Raw genomic sequence first — 16,406 nt, forward strand, 5'->3', positions numbered from 1 at the left:
TAGCTAGCTAATAAATATAAATATATATATTCAGTACAGTTAGCTAGCTAATAAATATAAATATTCAGTACAGTTAGCTAGCTAATAAATATAAATATAAATATTCAGTACAGTTAGCTAGCTAATAAATATAAATATAAATATTCAGTACAGTTAGCTAGCTAATAAATATAAATATAAATATTCAGTACAGTAAGCTAGCTAATAAATATAAATATAAATATTCAGTACAGTAAGCTAGCTAATAAATATAAATATAAATATTCAGTACAGTTAGCTAGCTAATAAATATAAATATAAATATTCAGTACAGTAAGCTAGCTAATAAATATAAATATAAATATTCAGTACAGTTAGCTAGCTAATAAATATAAATATAAATATTCAGTACAGTTAGCTAGCTAATAAATATAAATATAAATATTCAGTACAGTTAGCTAGCTAATAAATATAAATATAAATATTCAGTACAGTTAGCTAGCTAATAAATATAAATATTCAGTACAGTTAGCTAGCTAATAAATATAAATATAAATATTCAGTACAGTTAGCTAGCTAATAAATATAAACATAAATATTCAGTACAGTAAGCTAGCTAATAAATATAAATATAAATATTCAGTACATTTAGCTAGCTAATAAATATAAATATAAATATTCAGTACAGTTAGCTAGCTAATAAATATAAATATTCAGTACAGTTAGCTAGCTAATAAATATAAATATTCAGTACAGTTAGCTAGCTAATAAATATAAATATAAATATTCAGTACAGTTAGCTAGCTAATAAATATAAATATAAATATTCAGTACAGTTAGCTAGCTAATAAATATAAATATAAATATTCAGTACAGTTAGCTAGCTAATAAATATAAATATTCAGTACAGTTAGCTAGCTAATAAATATAAATATAAATATTCAGTACAGTTAGCTAGCTAATAAATATAAACATAAATATTCAGTACAGTAAGCTAGCTAATAAATATAAATATAAATATTCAGTACATTTAGCTAGCTAATAAATATAAATATAAATATTCAGTACAGTTAGCTAGCTAATAAATATAAATATTCAGTACAGTTAGCTAGCTAATAAATATAAATATTCAGTACAGTTAGCTAGCTAATAAATATAAATATAAATATTCAGTACAGTTAGCTAGCTAATAAATATAAATATTCAGTACAGTTAGCTAGCTAATAAATATAAATATTCAGTACAGTTAGCTAGCTAATAAATATAAATATTCAGTACAGTTAGCTAGCTAATAAATATAAATATTCAGTACAGTTAGCTAGCTAATAAATATAAAAATAAATATTCAGTACAGTTAGCTAGCTAATAAATATAAATATTCAGTACAGTTAGCTAGCTAATAAATATAAATATTCAGTACAGTTAGCTAGCTAATAAATATAAAAATAAATATTCAGTACAGTTAGCTAGCTAATAAATATAAATATTCAGTACAGTTAGCTAGCTAATAAATATAAATATTCAGTACAGTTAGCTAGCTAATAAATATAAATATTCAGTACAGTTAGCTAGCTAATAAATATATATATTCAGTACAGTTAGCTAGCTAATAAATATAAATATAAATATTCAGTGCAGTTAGCTAGCTAGCTAATAAATATAAATATTCAGTACAGTTAGCTAGCTAATAAATATAAATATAAATATTCAGTACAGTTAGCTAGCTAATAAATATAAATATTCAGTACAGTTAGCTAGCTAATAAATATAAATATTCAGTACAGCTAGCTAGCTAATAAATATAAATATTCAGTACAGTTAGCTAGCTAATAAATATAAATATAAATATTCAGTACAGTTAGCTAGCTAATAAATATAAATATTCAGTACAGTTAGCTAGCTAATAAATATAAATATAAATATTCAGTACAGTTAGCTAGCTAATAAATATAAATATAAATATTCAGTACAGTTAGCTAGCTAATAAATATAAATATTCAGTACAGTTAGCTAGCTAATAAATATAAATATATATATTCAGTACAGTTAGCTAGCTAATAAATATTCAGTACAGTTAGCTAGCTAATAAATATAAATATAAATATTCAGTACAGTTAGCTAGCTAATAAATATAAATATAAATATTCAGTACAGTTAGCTAGCTAATAAATATAAATATTCAGTACAGTTAGCTAGCTAATAAATATAAATATTCAGTACAGTTAGCTAGCTAATAAATATAAACATAAATATTCAGTACAGTTAGCTAGCTAATAAATATAAACATAAATATTCAGTACAGTAAGCTAGCTAATAAATATAAATATAAATATTCAGTACATTTAGCTAGCTAATAAATATAAATATAAATATTCAGTACAGTTAGCTAGCTAATAAATATAAATATTCAGTACAGTTAGCTAGCTAATAAATATAAATATTCAGTACAGTTAGCTAGCTAATAAATATAAATATTCAGTACAGTTAGCTAGCTAATAAATATAAATATTCAGTACAGTTAGCTAGCTAATAAATATAAAAATAAATATTCAGTACAGTTAGCTAGCTAATAAATATAAATATTCAGTACAGTTAGCTAGCTAATAAATATATATATTCAGTACAGTTAGCTAGCTAATAAATATAAATATAAATATTCAGTGCAGTTAGCTAGCTAGCTAATAAATATAAATATTCAGTACAGTTAGCTAGCTAATAAATATAAATATAAATATTCAGTACAGTTAGCTAGCTAATAAATATAAATATTCAGTACAGCTAGCTAGCTAATAAATATAAATATTCAGTACAGTTAGCTAGCTAATAAATATAAATATAAATATTCAGTACAGTTAGCTAGCTAATAAATATAAATATTCAGTACAGTTAGCTAGCTAATAAATATAAATATAAATATTCAGTACAGTTAGCTAGCTAATAAATATAAATATAAATATTCAGTACAGTTAGCTAGCTAATAAATATAAATATTCAGTACAGTTAGCTAGCTAATAAATATAAATATATATATTCAGTACAGTTAGCTAGCTAATAAATATTCAGTACAGTTAGCTAGCTAATAAATATAAATATAAATATTCAGTACAGTTAGCTAGCTAATAAATATAAATATAAATATTCAGTACAGTTAGCTAGCTAATAAATATAAATATTCAGTACAGTTAGCTAGCTAATAAATATAAATATTCAGTACAGTTAGCTAGCTAATAAATATAAATATATATATTCAGTACAGTTAGCTAGCTAATAAATATAAATATTCAGTACAGTTAGCTAGCTAATAAATATAAATATAAATATTCAGTACAGTTAGCTAGCTAATAAATATAAATATTCAGTACAGTTAGCTAGCTAATAAATATAAATATAAATATTCAGTACAGTAAGCTAGCTAATAAATATAAATATAAATATTCAGTACAGTTAGCTAGCTAATAAATATAAATATAAATATTCAGTACAGTTAGCTAGCTAATAAATATAAATATTCAGTACAGTTAGCTAGCTAATAAATATAAATATAAATATTCAGTACAGTAAGCTAGCTAATAAATATAAATATAAATATTCAGTACAGTTAGCTAGCTAATAAATATAAATATAAATATTCAGTACAGTTAGCTAGCTAATAAATATAAATATTCAGTACAGTTAGCTAGCTAATAAATATAAATATTCAGTACAGTTAGCTAGCTAATAAATATAAATATAAATATTCAGTACAGTTAGCTAGCTAATAAATATAAATATAAATATTCAGTACAGTTAGCTAGCTAATAAATATAAATATATATATTCAGGACAGTTAGCTAGCTAATAAATATAAATATAAATATTCAGTACAGTTAGCTAGCTAATAAATATAAATATTCAGTACAGTTAGCTAGCTAATAAATATAAATATTCAGTACAGTTAGCTAGCTAATAAATATAAATATTCAGTACAGTTAGCTAGCTAATAAATATAAAGATTGTGAGCAGATTTGAGAGGTACCGAATCTACAGAAGATACACTCCTCTGAAGTGTATAAACCACCAAATCAGTTACTGTGTGTGTGTGTGTGTGTGTGTGTTTCAGTCAGTAACTCACTGTAGTGTCTCCAGTTTACAGTGTGGATCCTTCAGTAGATCAGAGAGCAGCTTCACTCCTGATTCTCCTGGTTTATTGCGGTTCAGATTCAGTTCTCTCAGGTGTGATGAGGTGTTTGACTTCAGAGCTGAAACCAGAGCAGCACAACCTTCACCTGTAATACTGCAGCGTTCCAGCCTGTAGAGAGATCAACATTTATAGATCAACACACACACACACACACACACACACACACACACACACACACACACAATGCTTCACAGCCCATGAAGTGTGTGTATGAAAGCCAGAAGTAAATCCAGATTGTTACACGTCTATTTCACTGTTTGTTATTTTTGAATCTGGAAAACTATAGCAGTTATTGCTGCTCTATTAAAATTGTGCTCCAGGACAGACAACATTTTATTAATCTAAAACAGCCATATGACACAAATGCAGGATCCACAGTGTGAAAGTGATGATCTGACCTCAGTGTCTCCAGTGTACAGTGTGGATTCTCCAGTCCAGCAGAGAGCAGCTTCACTCCTGAATCCTGCAGGTTATTGTTACTCAGGTCCAGTTCTCTCAGACTGGAGGAGTTTGAGCTGAGAACTGAGGACAGAGCTCTACAGCTTTCCCCTGTGAGATTACACTTCCACAGCCTGGGAGAGAAATGATGATATATCAGAACACTGACATCTCAAACACAAACATACACAAATATAATTTATCCTTTTACTTAGGAGGTTTCGCGTGTACTGTGTGTGTGTGTCATCTCTCTCTCTCTCTCTCACTCTCACTGTCTCTCTCACACACACACACACACACACACACACACACACAGAGAGAGAGAGAAAAGATGTTTTGATAGAATTTGGGGAGCGCCGTCCTCAAATTATTGTGATTAAAATCCCCAGCACTGATAAAAGCTCCATCCGGATAATAATATTAGTATATATATTAATAATATCAGCATCGGTGCAACAAGTCTTGTTTCCGTAGATGCAAACAGCGCCACCTTTGCTTTTCCCAGAGTCCACAGCGGTTCTGCAGCTCTGAACATGTAGCGGCCTCTAGTTCAATCGCGTTGGTCGGCCTGCTGCTATTTAGCCACGTTTCCGTGAAAACCATAACGCTGCAGTTCAGAAACATTTTCTGAGTAATCCATAGCCGTATTTCCTCGATCTTATTAGCCAGAGACCGTACAGTGGCAGGGAAGATGCTCGGTAGCGTTGGACGATGCGGGTTGAGCTTTAGCTTTAGCCCGCAGGCCGCCCCGCTTACCCCGGCTTTGTTTACGTTCGCGACGCCGGCGACGGGCACTTCCTGTCGGACTGGCCGCTCACTTGAGTCCGAGGACCGGAGTGTCTCTGATGGTAGCAGATGGAAGTTGAATGTCTAGTAGATTTTGTCGGCTGTATAAAGTGATCGCAAGGTTGTGACGAACAACCAAGCTTAACATAACTGGTCTTCAAGATGCCTCTGACAACCACAAACCTCAGATTAAAGCCAGATTTTCATGATTCTGGTTCACTCACAAAATCACGGCATAAAATCAGTGCAGTGTGTAAACATTAGCAGGATGTAATGTCACACAGAGCAGCACAAAGTCAATGTAAAAACATGGAAATGTAAAAACCAGCGTTGCCAACTATTTTCAATGGAAAGTAGCTAAATGTCGCTAAATGTCGTCATGCGTCATTAGCGTATTAATGACGTCATCACGTCGTATCTGCACTCTGCCGCTGCGTAATGTCGGCACTTCATAACTGTTTTCTCCCCTAATCCGTGCTCACTAATTTAATATAAATATATAGCCGAATGTCCAGTAAAGCTGTTCTCAATTACATATTTTCTGTCAGTCACCGAAACAGAACTTACTACATGTTAACCAGAAGTTACTTCCACAGCACTGATAAAATTCCGGTGAACCACGACGTCGTTGGACAAAAACCACTCTACATGTAAGTTAAAGACAGCATATGTGCTGTGATATTATCAGTTCTGTTTACGTGGACAATGAGAACTCATAGAGAATGTGTTCTGCCACACAATATTTTGCTTGTTCTCTCACAGTGTAGGCTACAAGTCACAACAATGATATTCAGTTTCAGTCAGGGACGTTAGTGATCATCTGCCCCTAGAGGAGAAACCTTTGGTTCAATTATTTGCATATTTACAAAATAATAATAATAATAATAATATAATAAAATACTGTGAACATTTACAAACGAACTATGTGCATATTTACAAAAAATGTGAATACTAAAAAACTGCATTTTAATCAACAGATTGAAATTGTCATAAAATGGAGTCAATCTATGCTCAAATACTCTATTATTATAATATGATAATTTAACTGAACGGAGATAATGAACATTACATACATAGCAAATGAAAAAGATTTAAAAAAAATTTTTTTTTTTTTTTAAGTCAGCCTGCCTCACAAAACCAAAGCAAATTCATTGTATGTGAAAGAAAAACACTATTTAACAACTTTTGTGATTCTGATTCCAGATCACTCCATGAGAATGCTGAGACAGAATTCGTCATCATCCACAAGATCCATACCCTCAGTGCTCTCCTCCTGTGGGGTGATATTGGATGCAGAGGATGAGCTAGAACCTGGACAGGACTTAAATGAATAGGCAGCTGAAGTGCCAAAGAGCTGCAGCACTTTATCAGGCAGTTTGTGCTCATAACATGCATCTCCAGCCAACCTCAAACCATATCTAATATACAGAATAGAGCTGAGGGTCTGCAGGGACATGCGGTTCCTGAGTTTGTTTGTAATGACACCCATTTGACTGAACAGCCTCTCTACCTCAGCATTTGAGTGTGGGAGGGAGAGGACAGAAACTGCAACAGAAGCCAAGTCTTCATATGGGTTTATGCCTGCTGAAGCTCTATACTTCTTAACTTCAGCCCAGAATGCCAAAGTGTTTGTTGTTTCCTCCCATTTCTGAAGGTGAATAGACCTCCACTGATTAATAGTTTTATCAGTTGTGGCGGGGCAATATCCTAACAGGTCTGCAAGTTTTGCCATGTCTGTAAGGCTCTTGTTGTGGTTTAGTGTCTCCCCCACATTGAACAAAGACATGTGCTGCAGTATCTCGATATTGTCTGGGAGCCTTGCTCTCAATTCATTTGCTAAGGAGATGGTGTAGTTCACACATCTTCTTCGCACACAGTCCTCCTCCTCGGGAGAGAGGTTCAGCTGTGCTGCCTTGGACTCAAATATATACCCAAGGTATGGTTTGGGAGAAATGTGTCCATCTATTGGCTCTTTAAGGACATCAATTTTTGCCATCGGATTAATGACTCTGCTGCAGACAGACTTTATAAGCCTCGTTAAACAGTCAAGCAGCTTGAGCAGATCCGACTGGTCCCCCTCAAAAACCTTAACAGCAGACTGCACCTCACTAATTATAGATTTTAAAAAGTGAGATACAGGAGGTTCTGTGGGTCACTGTACATGGAATGTAGAACATCTGCCATGTAACAGTGCTCACTCAACATGGTGAGACTGAAATGCAATTTTAACTCCTCCCACTGATCCAGGATTCTGGACACAGCAGGCTCTATGGAAAGCCAGCGTGTGGCACAGACCTTTGTTATCAGTAAAGGCTTCTCCCCACAGTTTATTGTCTGACAGACGGCCTTGTATGCCTCTCTGCGCTTTGGAGAAATAGAGAACCAATTATAGGTTTCTCTAACAAGACATTCCACGCTACGTGGAAGAGTTTTTGGAGGCAGAGCTTACAGCTAACTGTAGGGAGTGACACACACAGCCGATAAGGACTAGATGTTTTAAGTCACTCTCCTCCCTCAGAATTTTGTGCACACCATTGTACATTCCTGTCATTACAGATGCATTATCTGTGCCAATGCCAAGCAAGTTCTCCCTCTTGAGACCACACTTCCCAAGAAAATCTAGAACTGCTCTGGCTATTGTTCTAGCATCCCCTCCCTCCAGCTCAACAAGGCCTAGGTAGGTAGCCACCACATTTGCCTTGTCCTCACTAAAATACCGACTTACAATCCCAAGGTACTTTGAGACACTTACATCAGTGCTTTCATCAAGAAGGAGGCTGTATTTGCTGTCACCAATATCAGCCACCAATCTTTTAAGGAAATATGGTGCCAACACCCCATGGATCATTTCAGTACTCTTGGTACGGTGCATCCGAAAATGTTTGGCTGCACTGGAATCTGGAAAAGCAGCTTTGCATGCTTTACCAATGTGGTCACAAGAGAGAATGGAGCAGTGCTCTGCTATAGCCATTGCCATTGTTGCCTCTGCCTGTTTTAAAGAGTCAGTGTTTTTTGGACAAAATGGCAATGTAGATTGCTTGGCTTGATTATAAGGCTTGGACTTTTCATTGTGCTTCTGAGTTGATGCATGCTTTTTAATGTCAGATAACTCGGCACAAAATTCTGTCTTGCAGTACAGACAGTAAGCCCTTGTGTCATTGCCACATAGAGCTTCAGCCACCCCTTAAATTCAGGGATCAGCTCCCATTCTTTTCTATATTTTTGGGAATATATTTTAGAGTGTGACATGTTACTATTTGAAAGTGTGTAATGTTCTAGCTGTGTGTGTATGTATTTATATTTGTATTGTGTATGCACTTTTTATATTTGTATTATGTGTATATGTTTTTTATATGTGTATATGAGTTTAATGAAGTTTATTGTTGTGTTTGAATAAGTACAGTGTAGAGTCTGTAGATAAACTATCTGAATTCAGTGAGATTAAAAACTGGAATGAACTAAAGCCCTGTGGTAGTGAGTAATATAAGCGCATGACAAGAATAAACGGTCACAATAATCTTTCAAATTTAATACAAAGGAGAAGCTGGTAAGTGATTGGTCTGTGGCAACACAGCGTGCACATGCGCAGTTCATTCTCATCTATGTCAGCTGCTGTGCGGTCAACGGAATGCGCTGCTCGTCTCTCAGCCACTCACTGAACAGAGCAGACGCACAGAGGGGTGTGACAGCAGCAGGGAAGCAAGACCTCGTGCTCGCGCAGGACAGTACTGGTGACATTTGGAAAGTTGCTAAGTTTTGTCCAAAAGGTCGCTAGATTTGTCACTAGTCGCTTTTTTGGGAAAAAAGTCGCTAAAGGGGTCTGAAAAGTGGCTAAATCTAGCGACAAAGTCGCTAAGTTGGCAACACTGGTAAGAACATGGAAATGTAAAAAGGGACGGGGTTTGAATGAATTTTCTTCCCATTAAGAATGGAGTGTGTTAAATTAGAGAGATGCATGTGTCATTGTAAAGACCATCATTTTAGTTTTATCTGCATTTAGAAATCATTTTAATGATTTGAATTGGGATTCTATTTCCTTAAAAGCTTTCTGAAGTTTATTTATCACTTCAGCAAAAACAGGAGCACAGCAATAAATAACATCATATCATCAGCATAAAAGTGCATATTTGCATAATCAACTTTTCTTCCTAAATGATTTATATAAATAAAGAATAAAAGTGGTCCCACTGTTGCACCCCTTTATGGATAGACAACACATTAGAAAACAAACCATCAGCCTGAACACAGAGTCCTATCCAACAAATAATGTGAAAACCAAGTAACAGCTCGACTGGACAGCCCTGAGTCAGTCAACCTCTGCAGCAGAATAGAACGGTCTACGCTATCAAACACCTTCCACATATCAATGAAAAGTCAAACACAGTGTTGTTTCTCGTCTAAGGCCGTGACAATATCATTAACTACTTTCACAGCAGCAGTAGTTGTGCTATGGCGTTTTCTAAAAGCAGACTGGTGTTCATGTAGTCATGTATTCACTCTATAAATGTTCCTTTAATTGTTCGCTTATTAAAAGTTCTAGTGTTTGGGCAGGAGCTGATAATTTGGGTGTAGGCCTATAGTTATTAAGATGACAGGGTTCTCCACCTTTATCAACTTAATTAACTGTATATATGTACTAATTATGTATTATCACATTTCAAGCCAACGTGTGTTTACTGGGTTGAAACCTGACTTTTCTGTCATGTTTTTCTCAATAAATTAATATATTTTCTCATTTTTACTGTTATGCTGTATCTTAGATCTATATATTTTATTCACATTTTACCTTATTATGATTGTTTTTTTGTTTTTAAATGAATATGGCATTGAGTGTTGAATAAATTCAAAGTTAGAACAATCTTATTTTCCCTCAGTAATTAGATTTGGTATTTAAGTGTACAAGGGTAAGAAGAAAAAAGCACTTAACCAAAGAGGAAAAATAGCTATTTATTTAATGATGCTTTCCTCAATAAGCTCCCTCATTCTCCTTACATACAGAATAACAGTGAACTGATTAGAGTAATTAATGATAAGCATTATCCTCATCAGTGCAGCATCATTAGTGTTAATTTAAAATAATAAATACTACATTTAGGTAGTTAGTAATACATTTATGAAATGATTTTAAAATTACTTACACAGCTTTTCTGGATGCTTTGACCACTGGCATCAGCCTCAGAAGACATTCATCTGATCTGTGATATTTACTCAAATCAAACTCATCCAGATTCTCGTCTGAGTTCAGCAACACAAACACCAGAGCTGACCACTGAGCAGGAGAGAGACTGACTCCACTGAGACGATTGTCATCTTTACTTTTCAGGTAATGCTGTACTTCCTGCACTAGAGAATGATCATTCAGTTCATTCAGACAGTGGAACAGATTGATGGATTTCTCTGGAGATGGATTCTCCCTGATCTTCTTCTTGATGAACTCGACTGTTTCCTGTTTGCTGTGAGAGCTGCTTCCTGTCTGGGGCATTAGGTCTCGTAAGAGAGTCTGATTGGACTCCAGAGAGAGACCCAGAAGGAAGCGGAGGAACAGGTCCAGGTGTCCATTCTCACTCTGTAAGGCCTTGTCCACTGCACTTCTCAGGAAATCAGACATGTTTGATTTGGTTAAAAGACCAAACCAGGTTGGAAGTGTTGCATTCTTTTTGTTAATGAAAGAGAGAAATTCATATAAAGCAGCCAGAAACTCCTGAACACTCAGATGTACAAAGCTGAACACCTTCCCCAGGTGAAGCCCAAACTCCTCTCTGAAGATCTGGGTACACACTCCTGAGTACACTGACACTTCTCTGACATCAATGCCACACTCTCTCAGGTCTTCCTCATAGAAGATCAGGTTTCCTTTCTCCAGCTGTTGGAAAGCCAGTTTTCCCAGTGCCAGGATACTCTTTCTGGTCTTCCGTGGATCAGGGTCACATGTCTGATGGTACTTTTGGTCCTTGTGTTTGATCTGAAAGATCAGGAAGTGTGTGAACATTTGAGTCAGAGTCTTGGGGATCTCTCCACTCTCTGCTTCACCCAACATTCTCTCTAGAACAGTGGCTGAGATCCAGCAGAAGACTGGGATGTGGCACATGATGTAGAGGCTTCTTGAAGACTTCATGTGTGTGATGATTTTATTGGCCAGGCTCTGATCACTGATCCTCTTCCTGAAGTACTCTTCTTTCTGAGGATCACTGAAGCCTCGTACCTCTGTTACCTGGTCTACACACTCAGGAGGGATCTGATTGGCTGCTCCTGGTCGAGAGGTTATCCAGAGGAGAGCAGAGGGAAGCAGATTCCCCTTCATGAGGTTTGTCAGCAGCACATCCACTGAGGCTGACTCTGTCACATCACACAATCTCTTATTTTTCTGGAAATTTAGAGGAAGTCGACACTCATCCAGACCATCAAAGATGAATATCACTTTGTGAACATTACAGTCTATTAATTGTAATTTATTTATTTCTGGGAAAAAGTGATGAAGAAGTTTCATCAGACTGAGATTTTTCTGCTTCATCAGATTCAGCTCTCTAAAGGGAAGTGGAAACATGAAGGTGACGTCCTGATTTGCTTTTCCTTCGGCCCAGTCCAGAATGAACTTCTGCACAGAGACTGTTTTTCCAATTCCAGCAACTCCTTTAGTCAGCACACTTCTGATGGACTTGTCTTTAAAGAGCTCATTACATTTGATGGGTGTCTCCTGTGTTGCTGGTCTCCTGGACGCTGTCTCAATCTGTCTCACCTCATGTTCATTATTGACATCTCCACTCCCACCCTCTGTGATGTAGAGATCTGTGTAGATCTCATTCAGAAGTGCTGAGCTTCCATGCTGTGAGATTCCTTCATTAATTCTTTTACATTTCTCTCTCAGTTTGGATTTGAGTTTCCGCTGGTACACGAGTTCTATTGAAAAGAAGAATAAAATGTAAACTCTATGATCACCTCTATTGACTATTGATATTTTCATATCTGTATAGCATATGTAATGTCAATACTGATCTGTTATTATATTCTGTTGATAAAAGCACATCATTATGATGTGTTTAATAAATTTACAGCAGTTTCCTTCCTCTAAAGTTAAAGTGATGTTATAACCCCATGAGCTCTTACTGTTCTGCAGTGTGTTAGCGAGATCTGTGTGGTTCATGTTCTTCAGGACGTGCAGTGTGATCTTCAGCGCTCCCTCTCTGACACTGCTCTGATCCTCCTCATCCTCCACCTCCCTCTCAGTGCATGCTGGGTAATCTGGACTCAGGAGCTTCTTAAATCTCTTCAGCTCATTCTTTAACAGACTGATGACTTTGTGCTCCAGATCCTGATTTGAAACAGAAAGAAAAAAAAAATACAAAAACACTATAATGTCACATGAGTGTGTGTTCGTTACTGAAAACTTTATTTTACTGAAAGTATAAAACTTTTTTTTTTTTTAATTTTTGTATGAATAATCATAAAACTTCTTCAAGCAGATGTAATAAATAAAAAGCTTTGCACTAAATACAGCTTTGGGGATTTTAAAATCGTGTATTCCAGGCCTATTCAATAGGTGGCATCCAGACAAACTGGTTTCAGCTGAAGGAACAGACGAGCAAAATAATGAAGGAGAGTCATTGAAGGAGAGTCATGGAGCATTTCTATGTGTTTGAAACCAATGAGGAAAACACAATACACTCGTGTGCTCTCTTAGTGTTGCTCAGTATTGTGTTCTGTCACATTGCAGTGAGAGTGGAATAGGTGTAATGATTACTCAAATCTCTGGCAGCAGACAGATAGAGATATTAATTAAAATGCTGGGATTAGTAAAAGTTACACACACACACCTTGAATATGGCCTCCAAATGCCTCTTCTCACTGAGTTTTGATTTATTCTTCTGCAGTCTATGAACAAACAAAACACTTGTTAAAGGTTTAACAAGGACGATAAATCATATTCATAACTACAAACACAAAGCAGTGAATACACAGATATTTGAGAGATGTTTGATTATGAGAGTGTGAGTGATAAAACACTGCACTCATACATTAAACTGTCCTCACCTCAGATCAGTAGCACAGTCTGTGTCTCTAAAGTCTATTGGTTCACCCATTGACGCGTCACTCTTCATGGACACACAGCTGGGTTCAGGTGAGTCTGATCTCTCACCCTGAATCAGACTAAACACACACAACCACTGCATCATTATTACTGTTCTGCAGCAATACTGAATAATTCAACTGTAGTTAAAATCTGATGATATTCCTTATTAACACTGATACGATTCTTTAACCTTCATACTTTATCCAGCTACAGGGACAACTTGGGGTTAGACGTGTTGCTCAGGAGCTTAATGTCACTAATCATCAGCTGGTTTTGAACATCTTGAGACAAAGCTGCTGAATTAAACTATTCACTAGTCACTTTTCACAGAAACACATGAGAGTCTGATCTGTTTAGTGTTGGTGAATGTGAGAACATTTCTGTTTTTCACTGAGTCACACCCTTCACTCACCTCTCATCTTTCTTTAAGCGCTGTTTCACAAACACACTCATGTTGGAGGTCATGTCTCCTCCTACAGATTACACCTGTAAACCTACACACACACACACACACACACACATACAGGGACTCAAATCTACAAAAAGTTGCAGATTTCCAAATGAAGCACTGAGCCCAGTGACACCATTTTAAAAGAACTAGCGATTTTCCCCAATTGGAAGAGACGCCTGACGCTCCAGCGCTTCATTAGAGAGAGAAACACTGCAGGACACATATTTACTTCACTCCAACATGGCGGTGTTAAATCTAACCCTGTATCATCACACGCTTCACTTACAGGGAAATCAGCTCCTACAGTAAACTGTGGAAGTTACAACTTCAGTACAAATCAACTGAACTGTTCTTCATCTAGTGCACATTCACAACATTCACATATTAGAGCTTTACATTTACATACTTACTGTGTTTTTCTCCTGCCAGTGATTTGCTTCCTTTCTTCACTCAATGGACTTTCACTTTCACCGGATCACTAACTGTGGGTGTTGTAGTCCTGAGCGAAGTGCATGATGGGTAATGTAGTTCGGAAGAAGGGTGCTGGTGTTGGCTGTGCAGTTCGGGGGAGAAAACGGGGAGAAAAAGTTTCTGCTTTGCTTTTCCTTTAGTTTATTTCAGTTAAGCCACCCGGGAGTTATTGTGCACTGTAACCCTGACAACTTTTATTTGCCTAAAGAAGTAAAACTCATGCTTCGGAAGAACTTTGTCCCTCTCATCATTTGCCCGAACATGAACTAACGAGTTGTTCCTCTGCCGCTGGGAGTTGCTGAAGCGGTGAGAGTAACACGGGGGGCTCGGCCGGGATTTGTTCCTCGCATGTGCTGAGTGATAAACTGCGGTTAAAGCAGCCGCTCTTCCTGAAACCACGGTTAATCAGGCCGCTCGTGCAATTGAGGGGCGCGGCTTTTACACACTTAGCGGTAATAACACCGGAAGCGGAAAGCGCGCGCCCGCGAGCTCCTACACAACCAAAGCAACTTAACTTTTATACAAAATGAAACATAAATAAATAACAAAACCAACACACAACAGTTCACAGTATTTATGAGTATCCAGGGTAAATGTTTTTATATTTACGCTTTTACTTTTAAATAATGGGCAAAATCGATCAAGTTTATAGAGACGCTATAAATCATTAAGGCAAATAAAAATAAAAACATCATTTAAGAAACTTTATTATTATTATTATTATTATTATTATTTTTATTATTATTACTATAAATCTAACCCTGAATAAAATTTTAGACCCGGAAGCTATTTTGATTCATTATATAAGAGAAATTTCACATTAGTAGACAATCAAACCCACTGATATCAGTTCACAGTGAGCTCCTCTATGATCACAATAAAGATCAATTCATTCTACTGTAGAGTTTTTAACTAATTCCTCTTCAATAAAGTATATTCCAAAACAATAATGTGTTTATTTATTTTGTTTCTTTTTCAAATTTGCTTAATTATTTACTTAATTAATGGTGTTTGGAGTAGAGAAACAAACTTTTCTACTTGTTCTTATATTATCCTTTTGGTTAGTGTTCATGTTCATGTTGTAAACTTTTTAAAATAATACACATTTCCATATTTGTGTGTGTGCTGTACAGTTATGAATATGAATTATGAATATGGGTTATAGTAATATTGTTTCCAGATCTGGGGAAGGAATTGGAAATGATTTTGATAGAGTAATTGAATGTTGCCCTGTTATGCAGGTTGGTTTTTTGTATGCATGATTTGATAAGGCCGTTGGATTCACCGCCATTGGACAGACGGAAGCGCGGCGGAAGAGCAGAGTGTGAGGAGTCCTTATCAGCAGGAACTGTTCCATTCAACGTGTCTTTCATTTCATCTCACAGAAACGCGCTGGAGATCTCATCACACTTTAAAAAACACACTAACCGGGTAGAACATTTTATTTCATTTTTTTGTGGTTTTTTTTCCAGAGCTCTGATCCTAATTTTGAAAAGCACATTTTGATTTTCTTTGTCCATATTTTTTTTCTAAGTACACTGATACTGATTGGACTAGAAAGACACTGGATTTTACAACTGAAGGATTTAAATTCTGAATTGAAAGGACATTCCAGCATTTGACATTGGTTCTGTACTAAAAGGACATTGATTTCAGAGTTACAAAGGGATATTGTGTTTCCTACTAAATACACTGTAATGGAAGAACGCTTTTTAACGCAAAGCAGGGACAGTTCAAGTTCAAAATCCTCTGAAATCGCCCAGTGTGAAATTCAACACTTTTTCAGTGTTTATATAGGTCCACACTAAATACAGTTAAAAGCACACTTAAAGTAGTGTTACTTTTTTTTAAACTTGCAAAAAGCACTGTAAATGTTTACCATTAACACTATAAGTGTTTCTCTCCACCCCCCACAGGCTCCATTTACACCAAGTTGGTGTTAAATTGACACTAGGTGTGTCAATAGCTTAACACCAAATGGAGTTATTTTTAACCCTAATGTGTGTTCATATAGACCATTTTTATGTGAAAAA

At 35.5% G+C, this 16,406-nt stretch overlaps 1 protein-coding gene and 1 long non-coding RNA gene across 2 annotated transcripts in view; both read right to left on the bottom strand.

Moving 5' to 3' along the window:
* The window catches only part of LOC117597395 (uncharacterized), a 273,283-nt gene that overhangs the window by 143,846 nt on the left and 113,031 nt on the right, over positions 1 to 16,406 (bottom strand). Inside the window, exons 25-26 of the mRNA XM_053235527.1 lie at positions 4,558 to 4,731; positions 4,091 to 4,267 (exon numbers count right to left, since the gene is read on the bottom strand). Of these exons, the coding sequence (XP_053091502.1) occupies positions 4,091 to 4,267; positions 4,558 to 4,731 (351 nt within the window). The remainder of the gene's footprint in view (positions 1 to 4,090; positions 4,268 to 4,557; positions 4,732 to 16,406) is intronic.
* On the bottom strand, positions 13,412 to 15,033 carry LOC128318629 (uncharacterized). The gene is made up of 3 exons (XR_008302037.1): positions 14,313 to 15,033; positions 13,864 to 13,945; positions 13,412 to 13,528 (listed from the first exon to the last, which is right to left on the bottom strand). It is a non-coding gene; the product is annotated as an uncharacterized LOC128318629 (long non-coding RNA).

Source organism: Pangasianodon hypophthalmus, chromosome 1, assembly GCF_027358585.1.
Source record: "Pangasianodon hypophthalmus isolate fPanHyp1 chromosome 1, fPanHyp1.pri, whole genome shotgun sequence".
Classification (NCBI taxonomy): Eukaryota; Metazoa; Chordata; class Actinopteri; order Siluriformes; family Pangasiidae; genus Pangasianodon; species Pangasianodon hypophthalmus.